At 41.4% G+C, this 17,712-nt stretch overlaps 1 protein-coding gene across 2 annotated transcripts in view; it reads right to left on the minus strand.

Moving 5' to 3' along the window:
* Positions 1-17,712, minus strand: part of cntln (centlein, centrosomal protein) — a 107,322-nt gene that overhangs the window by 20,596 nt on the left and 69,014 nt on the right. For both annotated transcript variants that reach the window (XM_086033555.1, XM_086033554.1), the window contains exons 19-23: positions 16,100-16,255; positions 14,207-14,304; positions 8,323-8,449; positions 6,801-6,938; positions 4,837-5,022 (exon numbers count right to left, since the gene is read on the minus strand). In XM_086033555.1, the coding sequence (XP_085889681.1) occupies positions 4,837-5,022; positions 6,801-6,938; positions 8,323-8,449; positions 14,207-14,304; positions 16,100-16,255 (705 nt within the window). The remainder of the gene's footprint in view (positions 1-4,836; positions 5,023-6,800; positions 6,939-8,322; positions 8,450-14,206; positions 14,305-16,099; positions 16,256-17,712) is intronic.

Here is a 17,712-nt window from a genome sequence, read left to right on the forward strand (position 1 = left end):
GAGGCAATAATCTTCCGTATCATTCCCTTGCAAGCCTGCCGAAAAGCTGACCTTGGAATAGATGGTCAGACAAGGGGAACTAGGGATGGCTCCGGCTCTCGTTGCGCGCAAACAAATAAACAAAAAGAACTGTACAACTTGCTCTCGGAGCAAGGGACGGGGGGTGGGGGGGAAAAAAAGTACAAGTGCAAAGCTTGATGAAGATTTTTCAAACGTGGCAACATCTATTGCTCTCGTAGTTGTACACTGGTGGCGTTAATAAAGCTGCGGTCAAGTTAGGTTTTGTTTGTTAGCAGGAATAAATACATAAGGACAACAACAGCAATCACAGTTGGGATGTGATGGAATTTAAATGTTATAAACAAATAGCAGACTGACTGAAATGGTGGAAAACACTGCCATAAAAAAAGAATAAGTACTTTGTGCTCTATTATGTTACAATTTTGCATTAGTTTACCTTCACTTAGCTACCATGAAAGATGAAAGGTAAAACAGCGTAGGGCTTGGGCATCCAAAGTATGCCCCGGGGACCATTTAAGACAAGATTTTTATTGACCCAGAATCAACCCTGGCCTGCATCACTAGGTTGCAAGAAAATGAGTAAAGAACACTGTTTTTTCCAGATTAAAAATGTAAAGTCGAATGTTGGAAGAGTTTAAAAATATATATGTAATTTAGAAAAAGTTCAATGAAAACTTGTCACATTTTAAAAATTTCATTTAAAGTTGTTTTTCAGCATGTTTCAAAAACAAACGTGAAGAGATAATTTCAGATATATTATACATAAATCTTTTGTTTTAATAGGTTAGGCTTACACTAACAGGCAATTGGGACATGAATTAATACAAAAAACAAAAGTGTATTTATGTACTTGAATTGATAACTGATTAAACACTTGGACTAGCAGTCTTTTAAGCATTTAAGCACTGTGACAACTTCACAAACTCCTACCAAGTGTAGCATAAGCATAAATCGGTAAATCAGACTTTAACAATAATGCAAAAAAAAAACAAACCCTGTGGCTTTAATCACTTCAACTTTTCACGTTTCATGAAAGAAAAACATGCAAACATGAGGACTGCACTTCTTAAGCACTGATGAATGCATCTAGACAATATATAAATGAATACATAAAACATACATGAATCCTTTTTCCCTAATTGCTGCCTTTGTGATTTGAAAATTTGATTTGAATTCGATTCAGCCCTACGTGACAGTTATTACTGCGAAATGCAAAGAAATAGCCTGTACAATTAATAAATGGTTCACAATGGCGACAGTTTCCCTCAAGTACAGATTGATCTGATTCCTCAAACAAAAGGTCAATCAGCATCCCAGAACAGATTGTGCTCGGCCTTCCGTAGCAAGCACAATATGACTAACTCATAACCGTTGTCGTTTTGATCTGATAAACGACTGCTGCTCGAGCTAGATTTGATGATAAAAGCGCACGTTTACCCTTAAGGAAAACATAGCTCATTACCTAACAGCCACAGATCCTGTTCTTTTATTTACGGCCTAATAGATATTCACTGTCACTAGTCGAGGGTTACATTTAATTGACCTAAACCCTGCATGTGGAATAATCCGGAAAGGAGATTAGGAAGGGAATTCATCAGCCATTCTGAGCTGCGGGAGGAACGACAGAACACACAAACGCACACAGTAGGTGTTGTATGTGTGCGTAGTGCGTACTTGAGTCTACGTGTTTGTTGAGAACTCTTAACCGGGCTAGCAGCACAATTGCTATAGCCAGAGGGCCAATTTAGACAAGGCGAGGATTAAGGCATAGCAATGGGGATCAAATGAGCAGCTAAAAAGACATCTTCAATAATAACTAGCTCCTTCTGAACCTTTTCACACACACACTCACACGCGAGGACACAAAGGGCCGTTCATGAGCAAACGAAGCAATGCAAAGAAGAAAGTGATATATGTTCATTAGGTTTGAAAAAGTGCATCCTGGGAAGAACATTACCACGGAAAAATAAAGAGTTTTGACAAATTGTATTCACTTAAAGCCAATTGTACTTGTACTCTATAGACAAACCTGTGAAACTTATTGTGCACTTGGCCACTGCATACAGGCGACTTTTTAGCAGTTTTGACAGCCTGAGGCGTGTGCAGGGGCCAAAAGGGTCTGCTGGCCCATAATAATAATAAAAAAAAAACTACATAGACATTCAGCAACAACAGGCTCACAAAGACACCGAGACAACACATATACACACACACACACACACGCATGCATGCACGCACACACACACACAACCCCTCCAGTTGTGATCAATACACGACAAGAGTAAATCTCCTCCGGACGTTAGGCAGCCCAATCAAAGGGCTGGCTGTTCTTATAGGGGATCACAGGAGCCAGGGGCAGACAAACAATGATGCGAATCCTCAACACAACAACAACAACACGACGGCCCCACCCCGCCTCAGGTTATGGGAAAATGGAGGCATTGACTGTATATCAATACATCTTTGCTTGCGTGAATTAAAATAATGCATCTTTTGTGTATAGGAGATATGCACAATAGATCTCATGCATGCATGCTCTTAGCACATGGCCAGCTTGTGGAAAGTTACCAATAACTGAAAATAAATAAATAAATAAAATCAATGGGCATTTGTGCAGACAACCCCACAGAACCACTAAACTACTCCCATAATAATCATTGAATTCATTTTTTTTCCCCCCACTCCACGTTGGGGTACTCTCATGGAACTCCATTTAGATGGATGGTCATACAGCTTCCGACACCATTTTTTATTATTATTTCTTTTAAATCAGATCTCTGGGGAGCATTAAGCTCGAATCAGCCTCACAGCTAATCATAACAATTGTGGCACCATTATTCATAAAGAGACACTTTAAACCTACTTCACAACTAACCATATCACTTCTGTCAACTTTTTCATCCACAGTCGGTCGGTAGGCTTATCATTTTTTATATATTTGTACCTTCTATTTATTTCTTATATAGTGTCTTGCTAAGTTGAGCGCTTAAGAAGTGCAGTTCACGTTTCCATCATTGTTTAATGAAAAGTTGAAGTGATAAAGCCACAGATTTCTTTGCATTATTGTTGTAATCTGACTCTTTCATATGAATTCATGGTTCATTTGCTTCATTTTAGCAGAAGCCTAACCTATAAAGACCAACATTTTTTTGTATAATAAATCTGATGTCGTTTTATTCTAATACAGATTCAAATTTATTAGTCGTTTTTGTTAACTCATTCACCTTCTATCCCAGGAATTTATATTTTTTCCCCCAAATTTTCAAACGTTAGGGTAAAAGAGGGTCTTAAAATGTCTGTCACTGAATGAGATTTTGATAAAAATAATCACGTGATAAATCGCAATATTGATTAATGATTTTTCAAAATCGTTCAGCCCTATTAACTACCCCACTTCTGTCACCATTAATCTTAACCCACACTGACCACAACACCGAGCGCGCCAGATTCTTTGATTTGGATCCTTACAACCCTGGAAAGTCTCACAGTTCATTCACCATCCCGCACAATCTGGATTTGAATCATAGTCTACTGGGTGAAAGAGACAGTGTACACTGATCAACAGCACCAAGGGGTCAAGCTCCATGGTGTGGGTCCTTTCAGTTTGGGACATTACAGATTCATGCTTAATCAGATCCCCCTGACACAGTTTTGGGAAATCTGAGGAGAGTGTCCTCAACCAACAATTGAACATGGGTCTACTGAGGTTAAAAAAAAAAAACACATTTACTGACTACAATACAGTAGTACAGGCTTGAGTTTTTAACTTATTGCTTTAAAGCAGAAGTCAACCCAAAAATGTTCTTTACAATAATATGTTCTACGCAGCCTCACTAGTCTAAACACGACATTCTGATTCTGAAGTAGTAAAATCCACTCGTTTTTGTTCATCTCAGGGCGGCCATTTTGTCACTTGATGTCAACGGAAAATGACATCACAACTGCTCAGGTAACAACCAATCATGGCTCAGCTTCAGAAAACAGGTAAGCCCTGATTGGTTACCTGTGCCCTGAGCAACTGCGATGTCATTTTCTGTCGACAGAAAGTGGCAAAATGGCCGCCCCCTCAGATGGCTAAAAACAGGTGGAGGCGCACAGAACATATTATTGCAAAGAAGATTTTGGGCTTGACTTCCCCTTTAACTTAACCTTTCCACTAACCACAGCACTCTTTGGCATGGTAGCCAGATTGTAAATGCTATGTTTTATAATAAATTGAGATTTTTTTTTTCTTTTATCTGAAAACATTTGAGAAATACTGACTTACAGTAATGAAATGAAATGTGCTTATTGGTGGAACGGGACATAAATAAAAGGGGGAATCTAGTGAAAGTAATGTATGCACTTGGGAAAGAAGGGAGGAGATAAAACATGCCCTTATCCACCGAAATTCCGAAGGGCCATGGCAAACCGCCACCAAACTCTGCACATGATTTATGTATGTGCAGAAATAGACTCTGCTATCTCTTCCTGGCCTCTTTCTTCTTTGACAGACAGGTGTCAGCAGAGCAGAGCTGCAGGACACTATCGCTTTCTCTTCTATTTGCCAGATACATAAACACACCACCGCATGATGGATCACATCTCCACAAAAACAACCATGCCAATTCCCTCTAACTACTCATTTATCTACCGGTGATGGCCTTTATCTCTTTATACCCATGAAAAACAGGCATAATGACATCAATCTTCCATTTTTTTTTTCTTGTCTATATAAAGAATTTGCTGGCCCAGGACGGTGATTTAAGACGAGTTAGATGATTCAATGCTGCACCCCGTCGGCTTTTGATCAAGCGGAGCCTTTAAGCGGAGCACCTTGATGAAAGAGCGAAGCTGCTCCAGCTGGGAGGAGGCCTGGCCGAGCTGCCTCTGAAGCCCGTCCAACGCTTGGGAGCGCTGCTGGGTCAGCCGCGCCGTTTGCTCAGTGGCGCTCTGCTCCAGAGCGGCCAAGGCCTGTTCGCTGGCTCCCACGCGAGCCTGGAGGGCTTGAATGCGATGCTCCTGCACACAAACACACCGTGCGCAGAGATGGTCAGCAATGTAAAAAAAAAAAAAAAAAAGGTCTGTCTGCGCAAGAAACCAGAGCAGAGGAGATCAATCAGATGCACAGTGGCAAGAATTTTTTTTTTTTTAAATCCTTTGGAATTACCTGGATTTCTGCATACATTAGTGAGAACATTTGATCTGATCTTCATCACAGTCATAATAACAACGTCAACATCACAGGAAAAATATCTGAACATTGTTATTTACTTTTCTCCTTCAAATTGTTGTGCTGTTACATCATCCATTCTCTGTTGAGCTTCAATAGGGAGACAGACGTTCTTCTGCAAAATGTCTTGATAAAATGAACAGATTTTTCCATTGATGACAACAATCTGTCCAGGCCCTGAATTAGTAAAACATGATAATCCACCAGGCTTTACTGTTGGGATGGAATTTTGATTGTGCCTCTTTCTTTTCCTCCACACATAGCATTGTTTGTTCCTTCCAAACAACTCGACACTGGTTTCATCTGCCCACACAATAGTTGGCCAGTAGCCCCGTGGAACATTCAGGCGCTCTTTGAAAACTTTCGATTTAAAGGCCCTGATAGACCAAACCGACGTCGGAGGTCGTGAAGCGTCGTGGCGTTTGAATGCGCCGTCCGTTTGCTGTAGTGGCCACCGTCGCAGTGTCGTAACATGTCTGTAAGCGTCTTGGGGGCGTTTACGTATGTTGAATCGGCGTCGCCAGTCGTGACATTTGGTCACTCTGATTGGCTGTTAGCTAGCAAATCAGCGCTCGCAGCACCAACGGGAAGTGACAAATGCGGAAAAACAGTGAGCGCGCCTCCACTGCCTTAATCTTCTTCCAAGTACAAGAGCGAGGGTTGACAATGTAAGTATTTCACAATACAGTGTCGAGAACGTGTTGGTTTACACGTGGGAGTTCATCGTAAGCGAAGAATATAGCTGAATGCATTGTTTACGTTTTTATAATCCGCCCCCGGCCAACAGCTTTCCGGTTGGATTTTTCTAACCATGAGAAATGGTGACTACCGCCGCCGATGGTATGGAAGGGTATTACGTCTCACACATGCACAGAAAGTACTTTAATGGTCAGCGTCGCTGTCTGTCGTTGCGTCTTTGTGGTCTATCTAGGGCTTAAGAGAAATTATTTTTGGGGACACAAGTGACTTTCTTTTAATAACATCTATGCTTGTTTCATGTTTTATGAATCAGTTATCTGTCAACGGAGATGTTCGCATGTTCCAGAGACTTCTGTTAGAGTCTTTAGCCGACACTTTCGGATCCTCGTGCTGGAGCCGCCGCGCAATACAGTGTCAGCGTGATGAAGTTGTTGTTTTTTAGCGCCCTTAATTGGCAATTGAACGTTATTTCAGAACGTTGTCATATTGTGAAGTCGGTAGCAACAGTTTGTGATGACAAACGGCCCCAAGACAAGTCACCTGAATTACTAGAGGATTCGTTTCAGTGACGTACTAAACTACGACGTATTCATTCATTAACCTACACTAAAACAGTGGTGAATGTCGTAATTACAGTACATACCTGTAGTAAAAAACCTTCAAAGTAATAGGCGTATTTAAAAAAATCAAATTAAAAACAGTAATAACAGCAGTAACCGAGGACCTGAGAAATGTATTCTTGCAACGCAGCACAATCCAGTTTTCCTTTTGGAACTTCAAAAAGCCGTATGTCGGGAAAGTTAGAAACCGGGGACCCGATTACCACTGCGAACAAATCGTAATTAATTGCATGATTATACTGTCAAACCTTTTTTTCCAGGTCATCCTTCAGTTTGGTGCAGGAAGCCTCATGCTGGGTTTTCTCCGTGGTTGCAACGCTCAGTCGCCTCTTGAGAGATTCAACGAAGGCCTTTCTGTTGGAAGCTTCCTCTGATAAACACTTGACCTGTGAGTGCAAAAGGGTGACACATTTTTTATATATTTATTTTTAAGCAAGTACAACCAATAATGCAGTAAATAAGAACCATGCTGCACATACACAACAACATGGCTTTTGAATGGCTTTTGTGCTCAATCTACATTTGAGGCACTGCTGTTCACTGTTTACTTTAATGAAATTAGCGTGCAAATGACACCACGCCACTACACGTCTCGAACCGGTGGGTTGTAATCTGATATTCTCTTAGACAAACATCGGATGACTCATGCGAGCAGTATTGCGTCCGCTGGAACGTACATATCAGTCAGGTAAATTACATCATCATTGCTGTCTATGGCGTAGATCAGCTGTGTGTTCACGATGCAACCATCTGCACTTTCCATCCAGGAATAGGAGGAATTTACCATTTTAAGACATCATGTAATCATGTTTTGAGATTTATGCATGTAACTGTAACCATCATTATTAGCTGCGAAGGTCGGGACATTTTGGAGCTTTACATGGGACAAAATCAATGTTCCTCCACAAAACTCCATGTTGTGATTTTAATATTTTGTTTGTACCCATTTTGCTTTCAGGAAAAAGTGAGATTACTTAAAACAAGTGTTAGTTTGTTTCCCCCCTTTCAACTAGCTGCCATCAATGTCATCAATACACGAGCAGCTAATCACACTTTGGCTTGTGTCAGGTCGGCTGGCCATGTTGCCGTCGCACTCCAGGGCCATAGGTAGACATTTGGGGGCATAAGGCAAACTCCAGTGGGAGTTGCTTTGTATGAAGGAAAAAAAAAAAAAATCAAATTTATTGATTAATCGAAAAAATAATCGACATATTGATTATCAAATTAATCAATTGTTTCCCTAATTACGATTACAGAGTAATGATTATGTTGGGCAATTAAACAGTTTGTATAATCATTTTGATCCTATTACATAATATACTGTAGGCATGTTCCTGACAATTTTAACAATATGAAAATTTGGACAAATTGTTGTGGATGTGAATTTCCATAGGTTGGCAGCTTTTCTATTTTGCCTAGCGGCTGACAACAAAAAGTGTGAAAAGGCCTTTAAAGTCACTAGAGGCATTTTATCTTATTTTTTTTACACTCGAAGGAAGGAACATGGGATAACTTAGCTAGTGGTAGCTTTGCGTAAGGGCCAATCATTTGCAGTCTGGGCACTGCGGGGTGAAAATCTGCTCTAGAGCGAGTCTAAGAGTCTTCATGCAAACTTAAGATCAGTGAGCCTGATGCACTAACCACTTCCTCACCGTGCTGCCCAGCAACCAATATAACTTATCTCACAGGCAGATTTTGTCAAAGAAAAGCAAAAGCTTTTATTATCACTGTGTGCGATTTTATTTTACTTTTGTGATGCATTTCAAGCACCTTTTTCTCCAGCTCCTCCACCTGCCCACGGTAACTTTTCTCCATCTCCTGCAAAAACTTGAGCCTTGTCTTTAGGTCCTCCACCAGCTGCCTCTTCATGGTCACATCTCGCTCGGCGTGCCTCGCTCTGCACACATATTACCATTGGGACAGTAAATGACAAGTTCATACCTTTGACTACCAATGTGACAAGATTTCAAAAAAGAAAATCTGTCTGTCAAAAGGTAATATCATCATCATAATGTCAGAAATTGTGAAATTTGGACCGGAGAAATTGAGATTTTTTTGTGCTGGGAAAAAAAATGGCCTCACTAATTCCCAACGTTCTCCTCGAGCCTTTTGTTTCGACTTGATTTCGGGGAGCCCCCTTCTCTGATTGGCTGACAGTTAAAAATATCTACCAATTGCTCATGCAGGTCAAGATACCAAAACGTCAACGGGTACAAAATTTGAGATCTATCAAACACAGACACTTGCCCTGAAAACTCAACTTAACAAGTGCATATGAAGATTATCGATCAATGTGGGCAGCAAAATGTATCATATGTATGCATGTATTTCAACGGTCATTTGCTTTTGCACAAGTTTATTTGTTATAGCGGATTTGGAGGCATCTGAAGTGGTCATTCCATGTTGCTTTTGTTTTTTTTTTAAATTTCACACAGATGGCGGCCACCTGTCATGTTGCTACTTAGCCTTCTAAGGCTGATCCACTGCGTGCATTTTGCTCTCCATAATATGGAAAAGAAATGTCAAAATTACAAATTTGACTGTAGTGATACGCAAGATGTTTTAGAATTAATTGCTGATGAATTGTCATCTGATTTTGGGTATCATTAAAACTGTCACATTTGTGCCTGTTGCACAATCTATTTACAGCTTGAGACTTCTCAGCCCTTGGCAAGTTGGGGTTTAGGAGCAGCTGTGCCTGAAGAGCTGTGCTATGATGTGCTGAATGCCCTGAAAACAGTCAAAAAGAGAAGTTTCAAACAAAAGGTTGCTTTCTTTGAACCCATCGAGATTTAAGAATACAGTATGTCGTCTACCACACCTAAAAGCAAATAGCTGAGCATGCACTATTTCCTTAAAGCCAATGTGCTCACATTGAACAGACACACATTTACTACAACATAGCAGAATTCACATAAGCTCAAGTTGTTTTAGATGACTTTTTACTACTACCAAAAAGCCAATGTGTTGGAGCACACTCACACACACAAGCAAGCACACGCGCAATGCTAATGCAACGCTGGCAGGCAGCGAGTCCCCAAGTAGTGCAGCAGGCATGACAGTTCATTATGGCTAAATACTAAATACGCACGTACGGAGAGGTGCTGAATTGAAGATGCATCCCAACAGGCGCACATTAAATCAACTGTGGAGGAACAGGAAGTGTGACTGCGAGCTACCCTTCCATCCTCTAGTTGACAAACAGCATTTTGAATCAGCAGTGACACTGCTTGGCTGACACTAATCAGTGAATGTAAATGTTTAAATTATGACTCGAAGTGCACCAGTCACATACAAGAATGCATCAGCGGGAGGTACGGATGACAGAAAATATTTGTATGCTGACAATAATCCCCTTCAGACGCGTGTGGCCCGTTCTGCACCAGCTGTTTCATTCAGACAAAATGCATCTGATGTCACTTTCCATTTCAATTACCGGCCTTTTGTGACATGCTTGATTTTTCAGCAAAATGGCACATAAAGGTTAGCTATACATACATCATTTCCGTATTTTCATGTTACAGTTAAAAAATATATATATATTTTTTTACTTATTTCAGTAATTCTTTTGTGTACAACTAGAGCGTGCCCGTGTACCACTAGTGGTACTCGAACCACACTTTCAGAATCACGGTCATACTGTCGGTGACGTGGCATTGCAGAATGGACGATACGTTGCAATAATTTTGGGGGGCATTTCAGAAATGCTTATAAGAGCAAAAACCTTTCATCTAAACACTCCAAATAAGACATATTGCACTGATCTGAATTAGAATAGTCGGGCCTTGCGGAGGTCTTCTGCCCAGTGGCATTCTATTTGAAATGGGCTCACCTCATCAGCACGCGTTCAAGTTTTGAAGCTATTTACTATGGCTGTTTAATAGTTTGGGGGACTGGAACAAACAGAATGCGGATGCAGCTTTCGGGATAGAGCGACTGGTAACCTCCCCTTACACTGGCCGTGACTTGTGTTTTTCAACTAAACACAGGATGCGACGCTTGAGCAAATGCTTTCGTGTAAGTAAATGTCCCCGTCTCCCTGGGTGGATGAATGCCTGAGGGCACACCGACTGAATAAATGTGAGCTTGCTTGTCCTATTGGAGTGGCATTAAATTAAATAAGAGTGGAGTCTGGCCTGAGGACTTTGGGGGGAGAAGAGGAGGAAGTGCGGTGCTCACCGGTTTCCCCTATGGATTTGGCCATTAATGAGAAAACCCATATTGAACCTTTCAGATGACTGTCTGGTGTTGACTTAAAGATGAAGAGCGGCAATAAGGGCCCTGGTAGGCTCCCTCTGCCCCGACGCTAATGGCAATTAGATGGACAACATTTATTTTAGATGTTCCCTTCTTGCGCAGCCCAAAAAGAATAGAGGATGAAAAAGAATGAGGGATACATACACTGCCTCGTCTCCAGTGTGTGATCTGTATTTATGAGTGTTAGCAGACGGCAGAGCGGGAAAACTACGGCTCTGATCACTCGCCGCGTTTGTTCCCTTTGTTCTCGCGCTTGTTGCGGCAATATTGTTCATCAGAAATGCGCGCATTGTAATGATAACAGCGGCGAGCGCGCACGTGCTTTGCCAGCCGTGTTAAGAACGGTGCGGACACTTGATGTGGCTGATAGACAACAGGGCGAAAAGATGAAAGCCGCACCTTCATAAATAAAGCAGCGCCACAGTGCCGGATATTGACTGAGGACATGCCGGTGTACTTTGAAATCCTTTTTTTTTTTTTGTGCTCCTCTCTTCTTTAAGTCGAAGCAGCACAGGTCCCCGTGTGTGCGCTGAGATGTATATTTCAGAGGTGTCTAGACATGGTCTTTCATTCCAAGAAGAGGCGTCCCTACATAGAGGCGAACGAAGCGCTGGGCACTTTGGGTTTCTGGCGTGTGTGTCTTAGGCTGTCGCGGAAACTGAGCGCAGGGGATGTTTCGCTCTGTCTGCCCTGTGATCCGCCCGGCGCTTTGGTCACATACAAACAACGCACCCACTGTGATTGTACACATGCCCCGGATGCATTATTGAGAGGTGGCGGGCACACGACTCAGCATGCTTGACAAAGAGGAAGGAAGCGGCAGAGAGGAAGGAATGCCCTTTGTAGCGCCCGTAGAGATGAAACCTGAGAGCATTGTGATGCTGTAGGGGAAGCTTGGTCGTACGGTTTCAAATTTGACAGACATTTGGTGAAGAAATTTAGCAGGACTGCCGCACAGATCTGAGGTTCGCGGTTCAAATTTTGGCTATGTAGTTCGCATGTGCTCAGAGTGCTCACGTGAGAGAGTGAGTGTGAATTGTTGGTCAATACATATACTGTAGGTGCCATGCAGTTGGCAAAAATCAAAGGTTCTAAATCAGGTGGCTTATACTAACATTTATCGTGGGCCATGTTGTAGTTCATATTCCTTCTGAAGGAATTTGTTCAAAATTGTTCCAAACGTGTGAATGTGAGTACAAATGCTTGATTGATCGTGCAGTTGTGTAACTTAAGACAGTTGTGCTTTGCAATGGACACATTGCACTTTCACTTCTTTTATCAAGTGTGAAATGATCCCTAGCTTTGGATCGTCTCTGTACACTACGAACTAGTTGCCAGCCAATTGAGGCAGCACATATAGAAAAACAACACCAATCACAATCCCACCTAAGTCTGCGGACAATGTTTTCAATGAAGTGGACATGCTTGTTTTTGGAACATGAGAGATAGAAGTAGTACCTGGAGAAAAGTAGACTCCCCGCACTTGTTTTCAGTATCGCCAATAGAAAACGGTAGTTTTGACAGTATAATAATAGCAATGGTATGCTTCTTTTTACATTTGTGTGAAATAATGTTAAGACTGGGAGGTTCGAAACCACTTTTTTGCCAGATACAAGTATGACCACTCAACTCTTAAGCGCACACACGTAAAAAATGTATTTGCCACAAAGAAAATTGATTGCGACTGTTATATCTGTTTGTGAACGTTTAGCAAACGTCTTTGCAACCTTTAACGAACCCTGACGAAAAAACAACATTCGCTACGTTTGCAGGCATTTGCGCCTCAATGAGATGCCACCTTATGGCCGTTCCAGAACAGAGTGTGTTCGACCTCTGAGGTTTCACTGTATACACCAATGACAAGGCACGTGAATTGTTTATAGCAATACATTAAAAAGTGTGTACTGCGTCGAGTGCCACAGAGTGAGTCTGTGTGTGTGTGTGTGTGTGCTCGTGCGTCATCTAACTCATTAGGGCTCGCGGCCCACAGGCAAAGAGTGATGCTGTGTGGGTTTTAGTGTCACGGGCCAAAACGGCGCCTCCTGCGGCACACAATCGATCGATGTGCTGCTTTGATCAGCACTCCACATCAGCTACCCACATAAACAACAGCAGCACTATATGACACATGCACAGGCGCACGCGCGCGCGCTAATTCCTTCAGCCGCTTGCCTTCTCTTGCTCATATATGCATAATGGTGTGAATGCTGACAGATAAGCATTCACGCAATACAAATGCGTCATTTCATTGCTCATTTGAGTCAAACCTAACAAAATCTGCATCTAATTTTAAGTTGATGACACACTGTATTAAAGACATTTTAAGAACATGTAATATCACTGGAACACTTCCACTTGTGGCAAGTTCATCCACATTTATCTCAACTTTACCGATAGCAATTATTTAATTGTTGTGTTGTCGGTTTAATTACTCACCTGCAGCGAGAGTACCAGGAGTCTATCCGCAGGTATGCTTTAACTTGTTCAAGCAAATGCATATTATAATATTTTTTTATAATGTAATACATGAATAAGTACATAAACATGCTTGATATTTTAAATGCCATACAAAATTATACCAATTACCAGGTATGTCAACAAATAGTAACCAATAGTCCAGTAAGTTAGTAGGATGACACCAGAAAATGATGAAAAATTGTATTGCACACTGTAACATAACAGTCAGACATAAACACACATTTCATTAAAATTAAGTGGATGGGAATATTTATACATTTATTCTATGCATAATAATACTACTTAAAATGTAGTTAACAAATTATGAACAAAAATATTTTTGGCATTTATTATAGATTTGATAATGTATTGTTTTAAAAACAACATGTGTTTATTGTACAAATACAAAAATATTTAATAATCCTTTTACAGTTTATTAACATAAAAATTATATTTTTACATTTAATCATTTTATAAAATATTACAAGCATCTTTTTACATAATTTTTCCACCAACAAAACTGGCATTTCAATATAATAATATAATATATAGTGTAATAGACTACTGTGATATTAAACCCCATATTGCTTACAGACAAGTCAATATTTAAATTATATCAGGATATTGCTGTACAATGTGATAAATTAACACTGGCGTTATTTCTTTCTTTGGCAATTCATAACATTCACTGCAATTTGTATTTTTTTTTCTTCCTACAAATGTGCACAGTGGAGGAGCATGTGTCTGTGTGCTGCCACATGGTGGAATCAAACACTGCAGTTCAGAGCTGCAGCTGATGTGTGAGAAGGGAGGGAAGGCAGGATGGAGAGTAAGAGGCAAAGAGTGGAGAGGGGGGGGGGGCTCTGGAGAAAGAAGAGAAGAGAAAGAAAAAGAAGAACAAAAACAAGAAGAAGAACCAAAACATGTAAAAGTGACTAACTTCTCCTGCAATTGGCGGAGCTTGTCCTCCTTCTCCTGCACTTGGCCTCGCAGGGCTTTGTTAGCCGCCACCTGCCTCGTGACCTCCGCGCTTGTACTCTGGTGGGGGGAGGGAAGAAGCGGCACACATCGTGAGCGTGTCTGTGTGTGTGTGTTAATGTGTCTCAGTGCGTGCTGTATATGGGGGAGGTGGGGTTGATGAGGGGGTCTCACGACACGGCTGATGACAGGTCAGCCGCAGCATGCCTCCTCATTATAGCTACAGCGGGAGTGGGGGGAAGGTGCTAAAAGAGGTTAAGAGGAAAGCATAGTTTTCAAAGCGGATGAGATAAAGGGGGTCGCTCGCAAACACTAAATCAAACTTAGCCCACAAATGCTCAACATACATCATTACTTGTTGTATGTTATTTTTGTCATTCGGTTAGAAAGGCTCTTGGATGACTTGAAATGGCCCCTACCGTATACTGTATATTTAATTTTTCCGTTCTGGAGATGTCACTAATCTTTTGTCAACAGTGGGCCTATGAAGCCCTTTGAGACTCTTGTGATTAAGGGCTATACAAATACACTTGACTTCAAACTTGAAATGACTCCTGGGGCCTGGCCCCGTCTGATTAGCGGGCTGTGGGGGTTTGGGTTCCCCCTATGGCCCCTGCCCCTTTTGGACACCCCTTACCTGTCCTCTTTCCCAGCTAGCGAACGTCAGTGATTCTCTGGTGGCGGGGCGCTACCCCTCCTGGGTGCTGGCTTGCCCCTGTCTCCGGCCCTGTTGGCAAGTTTGGGGCCTCTCGCTCTCCTGGTGGAACTGGTGGTGGTGGTGGTGGGTGGGGGGTTGTTAGCGATTGAGTAGGCTGGGCAGTGGGTGGGGGTGGTTTTTGGTTTTATCACATTGTAAACTACCAGTACACGCTTCTCTCCGAGAATGGTTCCATTTTGAAGGTTTAAAGGATCCCCTGTCCCTTGTGGAACCTTCAATATACCGCACGTTTTTCATAACGTGTGCCTCACCCAAGGACTCTTCCTTGGCTCTGTACCACCCAATTTTTTATTTTTTTTTAATTTTTAATTTTTTTTTTAACTGTCACCTGAAATGAGTTCCCGCGCTGAGTTTAACAACAGCAACAATCTGCTAACTGTGGTAACTCTCATCCTTGTGCCATGCGGGCACCTGTCTCTATTGTTATTCTCAATGTGAAAGGCGCGCATCAATGAGATGAAATGGTAAGAAACGCTAATTTGTGTTGAAATCAAATGCAATTGCTGTTAATAAGTGAAAAGTACATTGAAAGATATTTTCCCCTCTCTCTCTCTTTTTTTTTTAACCCATTAAGGACGCTAGTGCATTGCCGCGTTTCTACCACTAAAGCCGGGAGCGCTGTTGCGTGTTTCTCTCTTTAAAGCTGGGAGAGCGTATACGTCATCATCTTTTTTAAATCCAATTCTCGTCTCTTAGCCAATGAAATGCATCACAATATACATGTGACGGTGGACAAATTGCATTATTTTGTTTTAACTTCACGAGGGTTTCTTGGTTCATGCTATGTTTACATTCTTTTCCCACTGACCATGCCAATCAAGTTTCAGGTCACCATGGACGCCTAACCAGGATTTTCAAATGTCCAAAAAAATGCAACAGCAGTTATGGTGCAGATGATAACTCTAATCAGATGCGGTACAACAGGGTGATTGCAACAATAACAATAACAAGAATCAAAATAAGAGAAACAGCTTTCAATTTGATGTGGTGCAGCAGTACAATACAGCCAAATACAACCACAATAAACATACAGATAAAGTGTGATTAAAAGTGGGCGTCATTCTAAAGGCGGAATTTTGCCATTGGATTTCACCCGTGAGAGGTGTACCTAATGAAGCGTCTGGTGAGCGGACTGACCTTGAGTTTGGCTTGCAGTTGTTTGACCTCAGCCTCCAGGGCCTGGCAGGAGCACTCGGCTGTGCGACGGGGGAATGTGCTTTGCCTCCACTGCTCCAGCTCCATCTCCAGAACCTTCTTCTGCTGCTCCAGACCCACCAGCTCAGACGTCAGCTTCTATAGTGTGACCGGGAAAGTGGGTTGGTGGGTTCATGACAATAACGTTGCTCCATAAATTGTGTTTACTAATAACAGCTGAACAACCAAAATAATTACAAATACTGTATATAGTACACACTAAAGGTATGCAAGCAGATGCCAGATATACAGTGGTCACGCAGCGATTAGCGAATTTCTACCAATCATTGACTAGCCACCGCCCCCAAACTGATATAATTTGTGGTAAGTGATAGTTGTCTATAGACCACAAATATACCAGAAAGTACGACCCTTAAACACTTAAAACAGCATTTTGTACACTTGCAAACATCTTTAAACATTGCTGTGCTCTCATTTCAACGCAGTACAGTACAGTATAAAGCTTGCTTCATGTAGTCAAATTGCTGCCGCCCACTCACCACTTCTGTACTTCTGGTAACATGCTTCAAAAATGAACCATTAAAAACCAACTTCCTCCTCAGCCTCTGCAAGCACCAGACCACCACCAGTCTACGTATAAACAAAAAGGCAAAAGGCGTGTGACAGATTTGGCTATTTAGAGATAAATAGATATACTGGAACAAACTGGCTTACCATGTGCGTTATTGTTATGTGTTACTTTAGTAAGCCATGTATTGTTCTGTTCTGCTGAGTTCTAACTTTGCAAGTGTGTTCGATCGCATCATATGCTTGCATTTGCTAGCAAGGTGAGTGTCATGTTTTTGATGGACTCACTGGTCATTTTAACAACTAACTTTTTAGTTGTTCTCCAATGTTTTTCGTTGTTCTCCAAAGTACATACATATACTGTATACTACATAATTTGCCACAAAAGTTCAAAAAAGTTGGCTTTTTTACAACATGACAAAATAAAAGTGTGACTAGGTTGGGCTTTCTGACGATAAAGGGGGTTACAATCAGAAAACATATCTGTGTGCTTTGCTTGGGCATTTTGCTGCCATCTTGTGGCATCTATAGGCAATTACAAAAACATCCAACTTATTCACGAATTTTTGCCATTCACGGCAGGGGTTGGTCCCTATTGAATATGATACAATACGATTATATTTATATAGTGCATTTCACAACAGCTGCAGCTGTAACACAGCACTTTAGATATAACATAAAATAACAACAATATAACAACAAAGACAGTGAAAACAGTCCAAAATACTTAATTCCTTAAAAACTACATTAGAATTTAAAAACTGGATGGGTGATGGCTTCCAGCTGTTGCCATGTCGTTAGGTTCAGACCGACAAATTAATATTAGGTGTGTATTGCTGATCGTTAACAGCGTTGTTGATGCTTTCAACCAAATACGTTCTAGCAACATGAAAATGATGAATCCATAATGGCACTCACGGGAGACCTGATACGTGAAGATTTATGTCACACATACACATATTTGAAACCACAGATTCCCACAGGTTGTGTTTCTGCTCTGCATACACTGAGGTTATTGATATCTGGTT

Source organism: Filicampus tigris, chromosome 6 (assembly GCF_054856515.1).
Source record: "Filicampus tigris isolate MCC_2025a chromosome 6, RoL_Ftig_1.0, whole genome shotgun sequence".
In the NCBI taxonomy this organism is placed as follows: domain Eukaryota; kingdom Metazoa; phylum Chordata; class Actinopteri; order Syngnathiformes; family Syngnathidae; genus Filicampus; species Filicampus tigris.